The sequence below is a fragment of the Tauraco erythrolophus genome, chromosome 18 (genome assembly GCF_009769465.1).
Source record: "Tauraco erythrolophus isolate bTauEry1 chromosome 18, bTauEry1.pri, whole genome shotgun sequence".
Lineage (NCBI taxonomy): Eukaryota > Metazoa > Chordata > Aves > Musophagiformes > Musophagidae > Tauraco > Tauraco erythrolophus.
The window spans coordinates 434985-452782 of record NC_141482.1 but is presented as its reverse complement, the minus strand read 5'-3'; the positions used below and the strand labels follow the sequence as shown (position 1 = coordinate 452782).

General features: G+C 48.0%; 1 protein-coding gene across 1 annotated transcript in view; it reads right to left on the bottom strand.

Moving 5' to 3' along the window:
- Nucleotides 1-17798, bottom strand: part of ERGIC3 (ERGIC and golgi 3) — a 32193-nt gene that overhangs the window by 2013 nt on the left and 12382 nt on the right. Inside the window, exons 8-12 of the mRNA XM_086622963.1 lie at nucleotides 11548-11579; nucleotides 10792-10888; nucleotides 8999-9063; nucleotides 4887-5023; nucleotides 4622-4677 (exon numbers count right to left, since the gene is read on the bottom strand). Coding sequence (XP_086479089.1) covers nucleotides 4622-4677; nucleotides 4887-5023; nucleotides 8999-9063; nucleotides 10792-10888; nucleotides 11548-11579 — 387 coding nt within the window. The remainder of the gene's footprint in view (nucleotides 1-4621; nucleotides 4678-4886; nucleotides 5024-8998; nucleotides 9064-10791; nucleotides 10889-11547; nucleotides 11580-17798) is intronic.

Below are 17798 nucleotides of genomic sequence, written 5' to 3'. Positions count from 1 at the left end.
TTATTACAGACAAAAGTCCTATTTAACAGTATCAGGTTAATTGAGCATTGTGACATCTCAGTTGATGGGAAAACCTTGCAGATAAAGGTATTATGTCATACAGGTGTTACGTGATACAGTAGCTGCCTTCTCAGGTCCAGGAAGATCTGTTGACCAGATCTCCAGGCTGGTCCTTCACAGCCAGTGAACACCTCTGACTATGTTTCAGAGCACTCTGGGTTATTAGCTGGAGTGCAAGGTTGGACCAAGGCTGGGCTCTGCCACATGCATGGAGCTGAGCAGATACTGATTAACTATTCCAGAAGCCAATATTGAGAATGAAGTCCAGATACTCAACTGGCTCTGCAGGAACAGATTCTCCTTACAGGACTCTGTCTACCTGTGAGGGCTACTTTTAGTCCCTGCAGAGCACTCACTGGACCTCCTATGTCTGGGAACACAGTTGGAGGCCTCCAAGATGGCTATGCCCATGGTGACCTGGGTTCACAGATTTTACTGGCTTTGGTTCCACATGAAAGCAACTATCTGCCTACAGATCCAAGCTGGCCAGGAAAAAGTACAGATGCATTCATATGGTATATGAAAGACTGCAATATTTCAAAACTAAATGTCCTGTAGAGCATCAAAATGAAATATTGTAATAGGTCTACAACATTATTAATTAAATTAAATATTTCATCATCCTGTCAGAAGGAGCTCAGTGATGGTATTCACCCGGCAGAAGGCCGAGTTCTCTGCATGTGGCAGGAGGGATGTGGCAGTGCAGACAGAGCTCCCACAGACAGATGTGGCTGTCTGGGTCTCAGGCTGTGCGGAGGGACTGAGCCTTTCCCTGGGAAGGGACGGTAGTGGTGAGGAGAGCTGGTGAGAGGTGAGCAGGTGGGTCATCTGCTCAGCTGGTGGCAGAGCTGCGAGAGGAAATAGAAAGGTTGAGGACCATGAGGGAGTCTGAAAGAGACTGGTGGTGTCAGGCACTGCCCAACCTGAAGCAGCAACAGGAAGAGCCAAAAAAAGAACCCAAAGACGAAGAAGATTCTGTACCCTCACCCGACAAGGCAGAAGACAGTAACTCAAAGGTGAGCCATGAATGGCAGCAAGTGTGTGCTCAGGGCAACAGGTGATCCCCCTCCTTGCCCACCTCACCTCCCCAGGTGCCCCTGCACAACAGGTATGAGGCTCTGGAGGTAGAAGGCCAATCGACGCATGATGTGGCTGAGGGACCATCTGCATTGGAGGTGTCACCAGGGTCAGAGAGGACAACCCCCTGTATCAAGACCACCTCCACGAAGACGAAAACATGGGTAATAGTTATAGGCAACTCCCATCTGAGAGGGAGAGAAGGTGCAATATGCTGGGCTGACCCTGCTCTGAGGGAAGTCTGCTGCCTCCCTAGAGCCCGGGTTAAAGACGTCGCCAGGAAACTTCCTAGCCTGGTACGGCCCACGGACTACTATCCTTTATTGCTCTTCCTTGTGGGTGGTGATGAAGCTGACACACGGAGTCCACGGTCGATCAAGAGAGAATTCAGGACCCTTGGACAGCTGGTAAGAGGATCTGGGGCACAGATTATCTTTCCTTCTATCCTTCCAGTTGCGAGCAGTGACACTGGAAGGAGTAGATGCATCCAATCGATTAATATGTGGCTCTGTGGCTGGTGTCATCCCCACAATTTCGGCTTTTTTGACAATGGAATGGGCCACACAGCTCCAGACCTACTGGCACCAGATGGGACTTGCCATTCTCAGAGGGGAATGAGGGTCCGTGCACAACAGCCAATGGGGCTCATTGACAGGGCTTTAAACTAGATTCGAAGGGTGGTAATTCCAAGATTGATCAAGACAAGCTGAAAGCACCTGAAGAGCAGCAGAAAGGAATTCCAGCCACTCTGGCCACGAAGTCAGACTCATCTGGGGCCCAGATTAAATGCCTCTATGAAAACACACGTAGCATGGGGAATAAGCAAGAGGAGTTAGAAATGTGCATGTGCCTGTTGGAATACGACCTTATTGGCATCACGGAGACGTGGTGAGATGAATCCTATGACTGGAGTGTCAGAACAGAAGGGTACAGGCTCTTTAGGAAGGATAGGCAGGGGAGAAGAGGAGAAGGTGTCACCTGCTATGTCAAAGCCCAGCTGGACTGCATGGAGCTGCACCTGGGGACGGATGAGGTCCCAACTGAGAGCTTATGGGTCAGGATTAAAGGGAGGGCAGGGACAGGGGACATGGTAGTGGGGGTCTGCTACAGACCACCTGACCAGGAGGACCGGGTGGATGAGGCCCTCTAGAGACAGATAGGAGCTGCCTCACGTTCATGAGCCCTGGTCCTCATGGGGCACTTCAACCATCCTGATATCTGTTGGAAGGACAACACAGCAGGGCATAGGCAATCCAGGAGGTTCCTGGAGTGCATGGATGATAACTTCCTTCTCCAAGTGGTAGAGGAACCAACGAGGAGAGGTGCTTTGCTGGACCTTGTTCTCACCAAAAAGGAGCGGCTGGTGGGGAACGTGACGCTCAAGGAGAGCCTTGGCTGCAGTGATCATGAAATGGTAGAATTCAAGATACTTAGAGAAGCAAGGAGGGTGCATAGCAGGCTCACTACCCTGGATTTCAGGAGAGCAGACTTTGGCCTCTTCAGGGATCTCCTTGCTAGAGTACAATGGGATGAGGCCCTGGAGGGAAGAGGGGCCCAAGAAAGCTGGTTAATATTCAAGGATCACCTCCTCCGAGCTCAGGAGCGGTGCATCCCAACAAAGAGAAAGTCAGGCAGCAACACCAGGAGGCCTGCATGGATGAACAAGATGCTCCTGGTCAAACTCAAAAAGGAAGCCTACAGAGGATGGAAGCAAGGACAGGTGGTCTGGGAAGAATACAAAGAAATTGTCCAAGCAGCCAGGGATCAGGTTAGGAAAGCTAAAGCCCTGATAGAGTTAAATCTGGCCAGGGACATCAAGGGCAACAAGAAAAACTTCTATAGATATGTCAGTGATTAAAAGAGAAGTCGTGGCAGTCCAGTGAAGTTCCCAATGACTGGAAAAGGGGAAACATCTTTAAAAAGGGGAAAAAAGAAGACCTGGGGAACTACAGGCCAGTCAGTCTCACCTCCGTGCCCGGCAATATCATGGAACAGATTGTCCTGGCGACTATGCTAAGGCACATGGAAAATAAGGAGGTGACTGGTGACAGCCAACATGGCTTCACTAAGGGCAAATCCTGCCTGACTAATTTGGTGGCCTTCTATGATGAGGTTACAGCATTGATGGATAGGGAAAGAGCAACTGACATCATCTACCTGGACTTGTCCAAAGCATTTGATACTGTCCCACATGACATCCTTGTCTCTAAACTGGAAAGACGTGGTTTTGATGGATGGGCCACTCGGTGGATAAGGAATTGGCTGGATGGTCGCTCTCAAAGAGTTGTGGTCAACAGTTCAATGTTCCAGTGGAGGCCAGTGACGAGTGGTGTTCCTCAGGGGTCAGTACTGGGGCCAGTGCTATTTAACATCTTTGTCAGTGACATGGACAGTGGGATCGAGGGCACCCTCAGCAAGTTTGCAGATGACACCAAGTTGTGTGGTGGTGTGGACACGCTGGAGGGAAGGGATGCCATCCAGAGGGACCTGGACAGGCTGGAGAGGTGGGCCTGTAGGAACCTCATGAAGTTCAACAAGGCCAAGTGCAAGGTCCTGCACATGGGTTGAGGCAATCCCAAGCACAAGTACAGGCTGGGTGAAGAATGGATTGAGAGCAGCCCTGAGGAGAAGGACTTGGGAGTGCTGGTGGATGAGAAGCTCAACATGAGCTGGCACCGTGAGCTGGCAGCCCAGAAAGCCAACCGTGTCCTGGGCTGCATCCAAAGCAGCGTGGGCAGCAGGTCGAGGGAGGGGATTCTGCCCCTCTGCTCTGCTCTCGTGAGACCCCACTTGGAATACTGCCTTCAGCTCTGGAGTCCCCAAGATAAGAAGGACATGGAGCTGCTGGAGTAAGTCAAGAGGAAGCCACGGAGATGATCCGAGGGCTGGAGCACCTCTCCTATAAAGACAGGCTGAGAGAGTTGGGGCTGTTCAGCCTGGAGAAGAGAAGGCTTCAGGGTGATCTTATAACAGCCTTCCAGTGCCTAAAGGGCCTACAAGAAAGCTGGAGAGGGACTTTTTACAAGGGCGTGTAGTGACAGGATACGGGACAATGGCTTTAAACTGAAAGAGGGGAGATTTATGTCACATCTAATGAAGAAATTTTTCACTCTGAGGGTGGTGAGGCACTGGACCAGGTTGCCCAGAGAAGTTGTGGATGCTCTATCTCTGGAAGTGTTCAAGGCCAGGCTGGATGAGGCTTTGGGCAACCTGGTGTAGTGGAAGGTGTCCCTGCCCATGGCAGGGGGTTGGAACTGGATGATCTTGAAGGTCTCTTTTAACCCAAACCGTTCTATGATTCAATCTACAGCATCCTGAAAGTCTGCAAGGCTAATTGCAGTCTGATGCCACTCCCATGGCTCTGCAGAACGTGCTATTTTAGCCTCCTGAAGGCTGAAATCATCTCTCCCCATCAAACAGGGATTTATTACCACCCATGCAGACTTTAGAAAGAGTTAAGAAAAACGACTGAAAGGTGCAATACCTGTAAATATGCCTCCAACGATGGCACAAACTCCTGTGAGAAAGTGTGTAAAGGACCTAGAATGTGGAAAACAATTTGAACAACCAGTATGAGCTCAGACACTAGTATGTCAGATAAGTAACAATTAATTAATAAAAACTAATGCATGATTATCATAATTTTCATCATAGCACTAATGCTATGTTTAAGCAAGGATGGAGTTTTAAGCTCTGCAAAATGACAAAATCAATGGAGGGTGAATGAAATAGATTGAAACGTCTCTTACCTGTGTTTCTCTGTCAGCTTCACCATCATGGGTGAAAGTTCATACAGCACAAATACACCAGGTAGACCCTGGTCTCCTAGTAGTCCGTTGGCTATTTTCTCATGTCGTGTAACTGAAAACTGGTTAGTCCTTACCACCTAGCAGGAAACAAACACAGCACATGTCGCTTTGCTAACAAGGAATAGCAAAGCCTACTAAAACCTGAGTTCGGTGTAGTGCTGCCCACTCACTTGTGGTTACAAAGGATTATGAAGAGCACCATCAGGATAAAGCCTGTTTTCACTATAGGCTGTCAGTTAAAACCCCAGCAAGCCCAAAGAACAAGTGACACATTGGTCCCCAGGCTGGACTGGTTTTGTCTCTGCTGGCAAGTAATAGCAGAAGCTGTTGCTCTCAATCTCAAAGCCAAGCCCACATCATCCTCCAGCACAATGTCGTTCACCTAAGCCTGCTTCAGGAGACAGCACCGATGTGAGAAAGCCATATATATTCAAGAGTGGTAAAAAAGGAAATAGTACACAAAGGCAGGAGAGTGCCAGGGCTGCAGAAGCACATAGATTGCCCATCTTTATACAAATGAAGATCATCTTGCAGCATTCTTCTGCACCCTGCTGTTCTTCTACACGTTCATATCAGTCCTATTCTTAGAGCAAATAAATTTGGTTTCTGTAAAATGAAATTATGATCTGTCATCCCTAATAAGCTATTCTGACACAAATGACAATCCAAGCTGAGAAAGATAACTATCCAGTTTCTTCACCAAATTCCACATTTGGGGATTCCAAGTACTGAATGAATAATACAGCCCCTGGTATACACCTGGCAGCATGCTTGGATCCCTAGTTACCATAAGTATAAGCAGCATGGTCTGCATGGATTCCTCTCTTGGTCACTAATAAAAAGTAATTCTTTTCACAGAAGTCCTTTGAAAACTGAACAACAGCTCTACAGCAGAACATGAGATTTCTTCCAGAGAAACAGAAGCCATGGTATACTGAAAGGTGGCCTTAAGAACAGGGCTCTGATTAACTATCTCTTGTACTTCAGGAACTTCAATCATCCACAGAAACTGTGGAGGCATTCTGAATCCAAGCAGAAGGACCTTCATAGTCTGAAGATTCTCCCAATATCACCTCATAGCAAGTAACTTCCACTCAACTTCCAGGAAAGACCAGACGGGTCCTTTCTAGGCAGGAGGATTTATCACGAGAACCGAGTCTTGCAAACAGCTTCAATCTTTAGGGCAGATGAAGAAATACAAACTATGTTTACCTTTCCAACGGATTCTGTTAGATTGCTCCGCCCACACTGCTTCACTTCAATGTCTGCATTCACTTCAATGTGGCTATGTAGCTCCTCAGATTTGTGGTTCCTATGCAGACTCTGACATAACTGACACAATCTGCTGGGATTTACATTTCAGAGTGCCCAAAGCAACGCAAGGGTTCTGTGGATGTGCAGTAGTATGTTGTTCCGATTGCAAGGACACATGGTACATGTCCAACAGCAGCAGGAGTTTAGGTAAGAGCCTGAGGTGGTAAGGGTTCCCAATGTCGGGGGGTTTGGACAGCATTATAAAACCACGTAGGACAAGGAAGTCAAATTCTGGCATAGTTTCATCTCCATGTAGATCAGTCTTTGCACTGAATGAGCCTCAGAACCACACTTGGGCTTCATCTCAGAGGAAACCAGTTTGGTGTCAAAGGGAAGCTGGGCATGGACCACTCATGCAGCGTAGAAGATACAGAATCAAAACCTGGGAGACAGCTAGGGAGCTAAGCCATCTTGTACGTGAATGTTCACAGAGGTACTGGGCCATGTAGCACTGGTCTCCTCCTCACAGGGTTAGAGAAGTATACTGGGTAGCACTCCTCTGCACAACAGTACAGTTGCTGCCTCTACTGGTGTATCCCTGGCAAAAGCAGCATCACAGCTTACATCATACCACTGCTGTAAGACTATAGGGGCCCAAATAATGGTAACTGACAGGTTTGTTTTGTAAAAAAAGGTTCTCTGTAGCTCTTGATATCCCCTGAAGAATGATGGCAACCAAAATAAAAGCTTCCAAATGAATGAAAAAAATTATAGTTCTTTCTGCTCCCTCAGGCTACCTTCAGAAGAGAGTGTAAGTTTGTCTCTGTTCTCAGGATCTTCATCTCACCCTAGTATAGAATCACAGAATCCTAGAATGGTTTGGGTTGGAAAGGACCTTCAAGATCATCTAGTTTCAACCTTTCTGCCACAGGCAGGGACACCTTCCCCTAGAACAGGTTGCTTAAAGCCTCATCAAACCCAGCCTTGAATGATTACAGGGATGGGGCAGCCACAACTCCTCCAGGCAACCTGTCCCAGTGTTCCACCACCCTCATTGTAAAAAATTTCTTCCTTACATAAATTTCTTCCTTTATCAAAATCTCCCCTCTTTCAGTTTAAAGCCGTTGTCCCTTGTCCTATCACTATATGTCCTGGTAAAAAGCCCCTCTCCAGCTTTCTTGTAGCCCCTTTAGGTACTGGAAGGCTGCTGGAAGGTCTCCCCAGAGCCTTCTCTTCTCCAGGCTGAACAGCCCCAACTCTCTCAGCCTGTCTCCATAGCAGGGGTGCTCCAGCCCTCGAGCATAGTCGCCAGGACAATCTGCTCCATGATCTAGCCAGGCACAGAGGTGAGACTGACTGGCCTGTCGTTCCCTGGGTCTTCTTTTTTTCCCTTTTTAAAGATGGGGGCTGTGTTTCCCCTTTTCCAGTTGATGGGAACTTCACCGGTCTGCCATGACTTCTCAAATATGATGAATAGCAGCTTAGCGACTTCATCCACCAGTTCCCTCAGGACCCACAGATGCATCTCATGAGGTCCCATGGACTTGTGCACCTTCAGGTTCCTTAGATCATCTCGAACCTGATCTTCTCCTACAGTGGGCAGTTCATTCTCCCAGTCCCTGTCTTTGCATTCTGTGACTTGGACAGTTCCGCTGGAGCTCTTGCCAGTGAAGACTGAGGCAAAGAAGTCATTGAGTACCTTAGCCTTCTCCATATGCATATCATCCATGCATTCCAGGAACCTCCTGGATTGCTCATGCCTTGCTGTGTTGTGCCTCCAACAGATATCGGGGTGGCTGAAGTTCTCCAGGAGCAGCAGGGCTCGTGAACGTGAGGCTGCTCCTATCTGTCTACAGAGGGCCTCATCCACTCAGTCTTTCTGGTCAGGCAACCTGTAGCAGACCCTCACTACCATGTCCCCTGTCCCTGCCCTCCCTTTAATCCTGACCCATAAGCTCTCAGTTGTCTCCTCATCCATCCCCAGGTGCAGCTCCAGGCACTCCAGCTGGGCTTTGACATAGAGGGCAACACCTTCTCCTCTTCTCTCCTGCCTGCCCTTCCTAAAGAGCCTGTACCCTTCTATTCTGACACTCCAGTCATAGAATTCATCGCACCACGTCTCCGTGATGCCAATAAGATCATAACCCTGCAGGCACGCACACACTTCTAACTCCTCTTGCTTACTCCCCATGCTGTGTGCATTAGCATAGAGGCATTTAAGTTGGGTCCCAGATGAACCTGACTTCCTGGACAGAGCGGCTGGAATTCCTTTCTACTGCTCTTCAGGTGCTTTCAGCTTGTCTTGATCAATCTTGGTATTATTCCCCTCCCCTCAGTATCACCTTGGTAATATGTTTATCCTACGTGTCCCAAAAGAAGGACATATTCTGAAACCAGGGCTGGAAATTTAGCCATGATCTTTTGGGGAATAAAGAAGTTTTTAAATCAGAGACAAGCTAATTTGGAGTTATTCTCCAAAGAACATTTTTAGGATCCCCTTGCTGCTTTGACTTCTCCTGAGCACGCAGTAGGAGTGATTCACAAGGGAACATGATGAAAATGGCATTGTGACTTTGATCTAGGTGAGATGGAGGAGGCTGTAATCTGCTTCCTCACTGCTGCAACATTACATATAACATGACACCAAAGAAATTGTTATTCTTGCCGGGTGGTTATACAAAGAAAGTTGAACAGACTGTGTTGTTTCCACCAGCGGTCACATACGGTCAGCATCAGAATATGAGGAGAAAGCCTGAAGGCTTTCACTTGCCAAAGCAATAGGGAAAAAAGGTACTTACTTCACCGTCTACTTTCATGTACACTGTGGGGACCACTTTGACAAAATACTGAAACATCATGGAAGCTGTAAGCAAAGACAGAGAGACACAATTAATAACTGGCGAAGAGCTGGAAGGCTTAACTGACAGGTTAGGTAGACACAAACTGGTTTTGTTCAACTTGTCAGGGAACATCTTTCTGCACAAAAGCTACTGGAGGTTTTCAAGGACAGTGAAGTTAACGTCTGATTAAGTTTTCCTTTTGCCAAAATGAATCTCATTCCCGTTCCAGCCAAAACCACTGGCGTTTTGGTCTTGAGTAAATGGCAAACTTTCTGCAAACCTGTTATCTTGCTATGGTCTTACCAGTACAACTTCTTGAAAATTCTTATTCTAACACATAAAAACCTTTCTATTTAACAGCACAGCCCTAAGAAAACACACTCAACTCTAAATGAGTATCCGATATCAACTTCAGTTAATCCTGCAGTTTATTCCTGCAGAAGCATGGCTTCTGTCATATCAGGAGATGAAAAGGTCTGGACCAGGGAAGAAAAAAATAGGAGAACTCCTGATGCTGTCTCAGACCAGCCTGTTCCTTCAGCTTTCTTAAGGATAACAGAAGGCAGGAGTCACTTTGAAAATCTATTTCTATGAAATTCCCTAGAGAAGATTATTCCTTCATTTCTACCAAAGAAGTAATTCTCATATATATTATCTTTAGCTGGTCTGTAATAAAAATAAATTTGACCTGCAATCTACTTCTCCCACTTCTTTTCCAGGGCATGTCTTCAGTCCTAATTCCTCAAGAATTTGCCAACTGGTTCTCCAAGACGCAAGATGGAAAGCTTCAGCCTGCAGAGAGGATTTTAGCAGCCAGCTACGGGCCTCCTCTCAGAGTTTGTTACTCCACCAAAACTATGGCATCATGATCATATCGAGCATTATGACACCTTCTCATTTTTCTGTATTTTACTTTAAGCACCATCCTTTGATTTGGGTACAAGAACTAAAATCGATGGTGGGAAATTTAAAAGAACGGATTCAGGTAGGATTAACAGTCCCACCCCCACCTCAGAGCAAACGACTTCTTTCTCCAAGCTTTATTATATAACAGCACCCCAAGTACCTGCAAAGTTAAACTTTGCAGACTTCAGCAGATGTAAAAAAATAAATAATCTCTGCAGTGGCATATAGAGTGGTACAGTCAGGGTCTTTCATGGAAAATGCACACAAGTAGGCTTGTGTGAATAAACCAAGATTACATAAGATTATAAGATTATAAACCACCAGTAGCATGAGCAGAGAATTGCCTTTCCTTCTCAAACCAGCAAACTGGAGCTATCTAGGAAAGATCAGCCATATCTCAACTTCACTGCAGCTGCTCAGCTGCTACTGCTGGGTAGATCAAGTCAGGCACACGCGACAGCTCTCCAGCAACTATCAATTAGGCTGTTCTTCTCTATCCTGCATCTTCTGGCTATTCCCTACTGCACGCAGTAGCCAGACAGGACTCTCCCTGAACTCTTCCTGATGAGCCATTTAATAATGATGTGCTGTACCTGCTGTTGCACATCCATGAGCACTGAAAAAAAGAGAGCTTTCAGAAAAGTCACAGAATCCAAAGATGTTGGCAGATTTGTTCCAGATGAATGGAGGCAGCTGTTCCAGAAAGAGCACAAGGTGGAGGAGTCCACGTTTCACCCGATGCTGTCAGGGTTCTTGTTAAAGACTGGGAACTTTGCTTCCATTCCCTTCTAACACTTACTAATGATACAGACACTTAAAAGACATTTCTCTCAGCTGGCTTTTACCTTGCTGTGCAGTGACGTCCGTCCCATCCAGAGGGTTCACAATTCCTGGATAATCCCTTCCAAATGAGAGATGCTTGATATAGTGCGTCATATTGATCTGAAACGGAAATGCTAGTAACTCAAACAACTGCACAGCATCCGAAGGGAAAGATAAGGGGCCTGAAGTTAATTATTTTTAATTTTTTCTGAGCCTGGCTCTGGAATAGAGATAGGTCTTCCCTTACCCTGTGCGTCCTAGCAGTAAACCCCAAAGCACTTGCTCTTCTTTTTTATGCATGGGAGATTCCAAGATGTGGAATTTCTCCTTTTCCTGCTGGAAATCCCCAGATCCCAGTACCCTTCCCTCCCACCAACAGAGCCAATTCTTCCACCCACTTCTCTCCCTGCCACAGCAGCACCATCCCGTCAGCTGCCTCGGTGGCATAGGTATGGGTAGTATCTGCTTTTCTCCCAGCACAAGGTAAACTCCAACAGATCCAGAAGCAATTGTGAAAATATCAACCTTGGAAAACTGGGAAGAACACATTAAGGAGCAAGATAGTCTCAGGAAGAGGGGAACAGGCTTGCTAAGCAACATGCAGAGGTCCCAGAACATACTTCAGAGCCCTGTGTGAAAGCAGGTCCCAGGTTCTTCTCAGACTCATAAAGCCAAATCCGTCTGGTATCAGTACATTAAGATCTCAACGTGGCAAAGAGAGGGAAATCCAGAAGGAAAATAGACCAAGAGAACTAGAACACTATCTTGGGAAGACTTACATTATCAAGTCCGAAGCTCTGCAGATCGTGAACTGTAACAGAAAAATAGTTTAGCAATATAGTCTGGACTGTGATAACAAGCATATCTATTTACCTTATTCTAGCTTTTTAGGGAGCTCCTCCCATTTCCACTGCAATCTAAAATGGCAAGAAAATCACTTAGGTTTCTCTCTCGCTTGCAGCAGGGTGTGTGATTGACAGACGAAACTGCTGCAGTTCTCCTCCTGACATAGACTAGCCACTGCTAGAGTAAAGGAAAGTAACTTTAATCCAAGTGAGGACTGGAATACCTAATCTGAATGTACTCTTATTCCAGGGCAAAAACAAGATCCCAGGGGCAAGCAAGGGAAACTTCACTGTTGTTTCAGTCACCACTTGATACACATAACTCCTCTGTAAGTACTGTGAAGAAACTGTAAAGAAAACAGAGGCACAACAGATCTAAACTTACAACTGAGCAGAGCATATGCCTCAATATCACATACAAATGCCCTAAAGAAATCATCATCATCTTAGCAACTCTCAGCACTCTGCCTATCAGTCTTGTTAACAGGGAAAGGAAAAGTCTTTGTGGGGACAGCCTGAGCAGGGTATTTGCAAACCACTGCTGGGGCCAAGGTGACTGTCACCAGTCTACGATTTGGGGAATTTGGCCTGTCCTCTCTCTGCGCTTCACGCATATAGCAGTACAATGAAGTCAGCAGCACCATGCACCCCCAGAAGGGATCTGGCAAAGGGATGGCAATGGGAGGCAACAGATATCTTTTGGTTGGCTACTTAAATGGCTTTATGCAATGCCAGAAGCATCAGCCTCAGGATGAAAATATAACTTACAACCCTATTTCAGTATCACTCCTACCAGCTCTATCCAAAGTCACAAAACCATCTTAATGTAGCCGGGGGCTGTGGCACATTTTAACAGGCAAATTCACGTGCTCAGGAAGCCAGACCTCACCTTTCGCCTCAGCAAAGAAAAACACATTTCAGAAATCGTGGGCTATTATCTTAGGAGCTGATGGAGTCAGATCACCAAGTGCTGCTACATTATTAACAAAGATTAGGAATGCTGCTCCCTTGAAAGGTTTGTGATATACAGCCTAGCACGAGACAGGCTGCAAACCTGAAGAACTGATGGAAACTAGCCTCTCCTTTAAAACATTTATTTAGCATGGGTGTGCTCTGAAGTCATTTTTTTTCCATTAACATCTTTCAATAAAACACCAGAATCTTTACTTGTATTCATATAAACCCCTCAATAAACCCAAAGATACAGACATGCAAAACAGTGAATGTAAATTAGAAAAGGAAACCCTAAGCCTAAACTATACTCCTCCTAACGTTCCGATCTAGGGAGAGTCCCTTGCATTTCCCAGTTGAAACATTCAATGCTCAGAAACTAAGGCTGCAGTCTTTGGAATTAAGGCAACGGTTCTGCATTGCGAAGAGCTCAGAGTGGCACTGCTTCAGACATTCCTGTTGCTGCCTCTGACCAGCGTGCAGACCTATCACTGCCAGTAGCAGAGCGGTTTGTGTGCCTGTGCTGGCAACTGGATCAAAGAAACTCCTACTAAAAATTTGGAAATAGATGTGAAATGGTGGGCAGGGAAAGGAAATAAGGGAGAAGTGGCCTTGGGATTACGCTATGTTGTTTTCCTTAATGGTTACCAGCTGCAGTGTTTCATGCTGCAGTGTTATCTGCACTTAAGCCAAGAGTTAAGTGGCTCAGCTGTCAGTGAAGTGTCAAGTCCTGCTGTCTTTTGCACAGACACCAGCAGGCTAACCTTCAGTTAATAACAAAGCTCTATAGAGATCCTGGCTCTGGTGGATCCACATCTAAACTGGACCTACTGCCAAAGGAATAAAACAGTCTTTCTCCTGCTTCATCTTTCTCTTCATGGGTCCTTCCTGCCTCTCCCTCCTGTTGGTCATGAGCCACATCAGAGAACAGAACATTACAGGCTGAAATGTAAGTATTGCTTTATGTAAGGCTGTTCTTCCAGCCAGAGCAGCTCCAAAGTAAGCTTAATCACACAGCTGCACGAACGCTTGTGTTGGCACAGTGCACTGATGCACCGGGAGGGGCAGGGATGCTCCTCCTGGTAGCTGTGCTCCTAGAACCCTATGCAGGACTGCGGTGTTTATCAGCTGTAACACTCCTGTTCTCACGTTCGTTTGCTCATTTATTAGCATGAGAAGTGGGAGCTGAGTACTGGTAAGGCTGACAAATCTTACAGTAACAGTGAGGTACCAGAGAAATTTAAGGGCAGTCACTAACTAACCTGTTATACTGGATTTACCCATTTTAACAGTTACGGCTATCCAAAACAAAATATTGCCACAGTGTTCTGCTATGTCTTCCACAGATAAAACAGCAATTAATTAGTCTTTATATAACTCCTCTCCAATAAATGATTCACAACTCCGTGAAAAAGCATGATTTGTACGTCTAGTTTCTAAAATGGTCTTCCACCAGACCACGGGTTTATTTATCTTTGATCACTGAGGATTATGCTAAGCACATGTGTATATACTGTAGGCGGCAGATAAACGTTCAGCTAGCCATAGTTTGCTTAACATAAAACAAAGGCCATTTAGCCTCCTTAGAGAAGAAACAGAAGGAGGAAACAGAACAGAAGATCTTAAGAGGCTGTCAGCTTCGGCCAGAGACTTAATTCTGAAGAAACATAAACACACTCCTTCTACCCCTCACTGCAGCTAAGTGCCGAGCTAGGTAAAATAGAGAGAGACCTGTAAAACATCATAAGTTTGTCAAGAAGATCGTCTGGTTTTGTATAACCTAGTTTTCTTCACTGTTTTAGTAACACAGTTTTAAGAACTGCTGGCTATCTGAAGAATTCTCCCCGTCTTGCATTTCTGATCTGAACAACCACAAAGCCTCCTTAGACTCTGAAATTCAGTCCTTTACCTGTAAAACAGGGTTAATAGCACTTAACGGCCACTCAGGACTCTGTCAACAAACACACTAAGACTGCAAGAAACCCAAGACACAGCTCCAAGGTGAGCTAGGACACCAATTTTCCAACTAAGGATGAACTTTCTGGAGGAAAATACCTTACAGGAGCACGGCAGCAGGAAGATGATGAGTGGCATAAGGATGCATCATGAAGAGGGAGATCGAAGCAGGGAGCAACACAGAAAATGTTGCAGCTAGGGGAGGGAGCGAGCAAAGCCAAGAGCTTGAGCCCTTTACCAGACATTACTGAGTCTAAAGATCACATCTCAACCTGTAATCACCATGAAAAGAGTAAGAAATAGATTCCAAGACAACAAAAGGAACCTTGAGGTTGGTGTCTACTACAGGTTCCCTGATCAAGAGGAGCCTATTGACGAAGCCTTCGTACTCCAGCTTCAGGAGGCATCACGCTCGCAGGCTCATGTTCTGCTGGGGGACTTCAACCACCTCAACATCTGTTGGAAAAGTAGCACAGCAAGCTGTAGGCAATCCAGGACACTCCTGGAGTGCATCGAGGATAACATCTCAGGTCAGGTAACAGACAGCCCTACCAAAGGGAATGTAATACTAGACCTGTTTGTTGGTCACCAATGCCAGTCAGCTAACGGTTGATGTCAAGATTGGAGGCAGCCTGGGCTGCAGTGAACATGCACTGGTGGAGTTCACAGTCCTGAGGAACATGGGTCAGGAAAAGTCAGGACCCTGAATTTTAGGAGAGCGAGCTTCCAGCTTGTCATGGTTTAGCCCAGCTCAGCCACCATGAGGTCACTCATTCACTCCTCCCCCTCAGTGAGGTAAGAAGAGAAAATGTAGCAAAAGGTCTGGGGGTTGAGATAAGAACAGGGAGGGAGCACCCACTGACCACGGCCAGATCTCAGAAACACTTCCCCCCCACCCCTGCCTTCTTCCCGGCTCTGCCTCCTCCCCCAGCAGTGCAGGGGGACGGGGAATGGGGGGTTTCAGGTCAGTTCATCACACGCTGTTTCTGCCGCCCCTTTCTCAAAGGAGGAGGACTCCTGACACTCTTCTTCCCCGCTCCAGTGGATCTCCTCCTCACGGGACAGTCCACAGACTTGTACAATGAGAGTCCTTCCCGCAGGATGCAATCCTGACCCATCAGATTGCTGCGGCGCGGGCTGTTACCACAGAGTCGCAGCTTCTGAGGGAGCCACCACCCACTCCGGCGTGGGGTCCTCCACGGGCTTCAGGTGCCTCTCTGCCTCGTCGTCAGCCTCCAGCAGCTCACGGAGACCATTCTCTGACCTCCTTCAGGCACAGGCATCTCTGCTCCAGCGTGGGCTTCTCCAAGAGCTGCGGGTGGATCTCTGCTCCACTGTTAATCCCCACGGGCGGCAAAGGGGCCGCTGCCATCTCACCATGGGCTGCAGGGGAATCCCAGCTCTGGCACCTCCTCCTGCTCCATCTGCACTGTCCTGGGTGCCCAGCATGGGCAGTGCCCGCCCAGGGGGCCAAGGGGCAGCCCCCACCTCCTGTCTCCTCACTGCAGCTCCAGCCTCCCTTCGGGCTCCTTCGTCCCTAATGGTGCATTGGCAGAGGCGCTGATGGCTCAGCCCTGCCTGAGGGGATGGGGGTCTGACCTGGCCAGAGGTCTGACCAGATCTGGAGCTGGGGAGGCTTTTCACAGCCTCTGATCAGGCCCTGAGCAACCTGATCTAGTTGGAGATATCCCTGTTCCTTGCAGGGGGGTTGGACTAGATGATCTTTGAAGGTCCCTTCCAGCCCTAACCATTCTATGATTCTATGATTCTACTTACAGGGGCCATTTCCACAGCCCCTCCCGTGCTACCAAAACTCCATCACGCAAAGCCCACACATGAAGCTTTTCACAGTGTGCTGGGTTTATGTGAAAGAGTTCTGGCAGCACGAGAGGGGATTCACCCTTTGTATCTTCCCGGGCTCCAAAACCAGTCGGACCGGTCTCCGGCCTGGTCGGACTCCCATCCCCTCAGGGCAGGGCTGAGCTATCAGCACCTCTGCCAATGCCTGATTTAAAATGGGAACAAACGAGCCCGAAACGTGGTTTTTGGATCTACAGTGAAGAGCAGGGGAGGCGGGGGCTGCCCCCTCCCCACCCTCTGGGCGGTTCTGCCCACGCTGGACCGGCCCCACCAGCTGGAGATGGCCGTGGCGGTGCGGCTGGGAGAGCGCAGGAGCACCCCGTGCCAGAGTGCCGCTGGGCCGAGTGTGTCCGGAGAGGGCTGAGATCTGGGAGAAATGGCCCCACGGACCGTGGTCAGTGTGGGTGGGGTGGGAGGAGGTGCTGGAGCGGGAAGTGCCCTCAGCCCGCGGTGAGGGGCAGTGGCCTCCACAGCCATGGCAGAATGTGGGGCACAGACCCACTGCAGCGCGGGGAGAAGCCCGTGCTGGAGCGGAGATGGCTGAGCCTGAGGAAAGGCGCAGGGAATGGGACTCACGACGAAGCAGAGATGCATATGAAGGCTGTGGAAAAACTCACGCTGGAGCGGGTGGCAGCTCCCTCAGAAGCCGTGACTCTGTGGGGAAAGCCCGAGCTGGAGCGATCTGATGGGTCAGGATTGCATCCTGCGGGGACAACTCAAGTTGGAGAAGTCTGTGGACTGTCCTGTGAAGCGGAGATCCACTGGAGCAGGGAAAGAGTGTGAGGAGTCTTCCTGCTTTGAGAAAGGGGCGGCAGAAACAGCGTGTGATGAACTGACCTGCAGCCCCCATTCCCCGTGCCCCTGCGCCGCTGGGGGAGGAGGCAGAGCCGGGAAGGCGGCAGCGGTGGGGGGAGGTGTTGTTTTTGTTGTTTTTAAGATGGGGCTTTGTTTCTTGTTATCCTCTCAAGTAACTGTTAATAAATTGAACTGATTTGTCCCCAAGCCGAGTCCCTTTTGCCCAGGGCCCATGGTTGGTGGGTGCTCCCTCCCTGTTCTTATCTCACCCTCAGACCTTTTGTTATATTTTTCTCCTCCTCTCACCTCACAGAGGGGAGGAGTGAGCAAGCAGCTGAGTGGTAGCTTGGCCGCTGGCTGGGCTGAACCACAACACACAGCTACTTACAGGGTCTGTTTCTGCAGCCCCTCCTGTAAAACCAGCACACAGCTGTTCAAGGAGTTAGTCAATAGGATCTTCGGGGAAACTGTCCTCAGGGACAAGGGAGCAGAACAGAGCTAGCAGATCTTTAAGGATGCTTTCCATAAAGTGCAAGAGCTCTTGGTTCCAGGTATAAGAAATCAGGAAAGGAAGGCAAGAGACAGGCATGGCTGAGTCAAGACCTGCTGGTCAAACTAAAGGG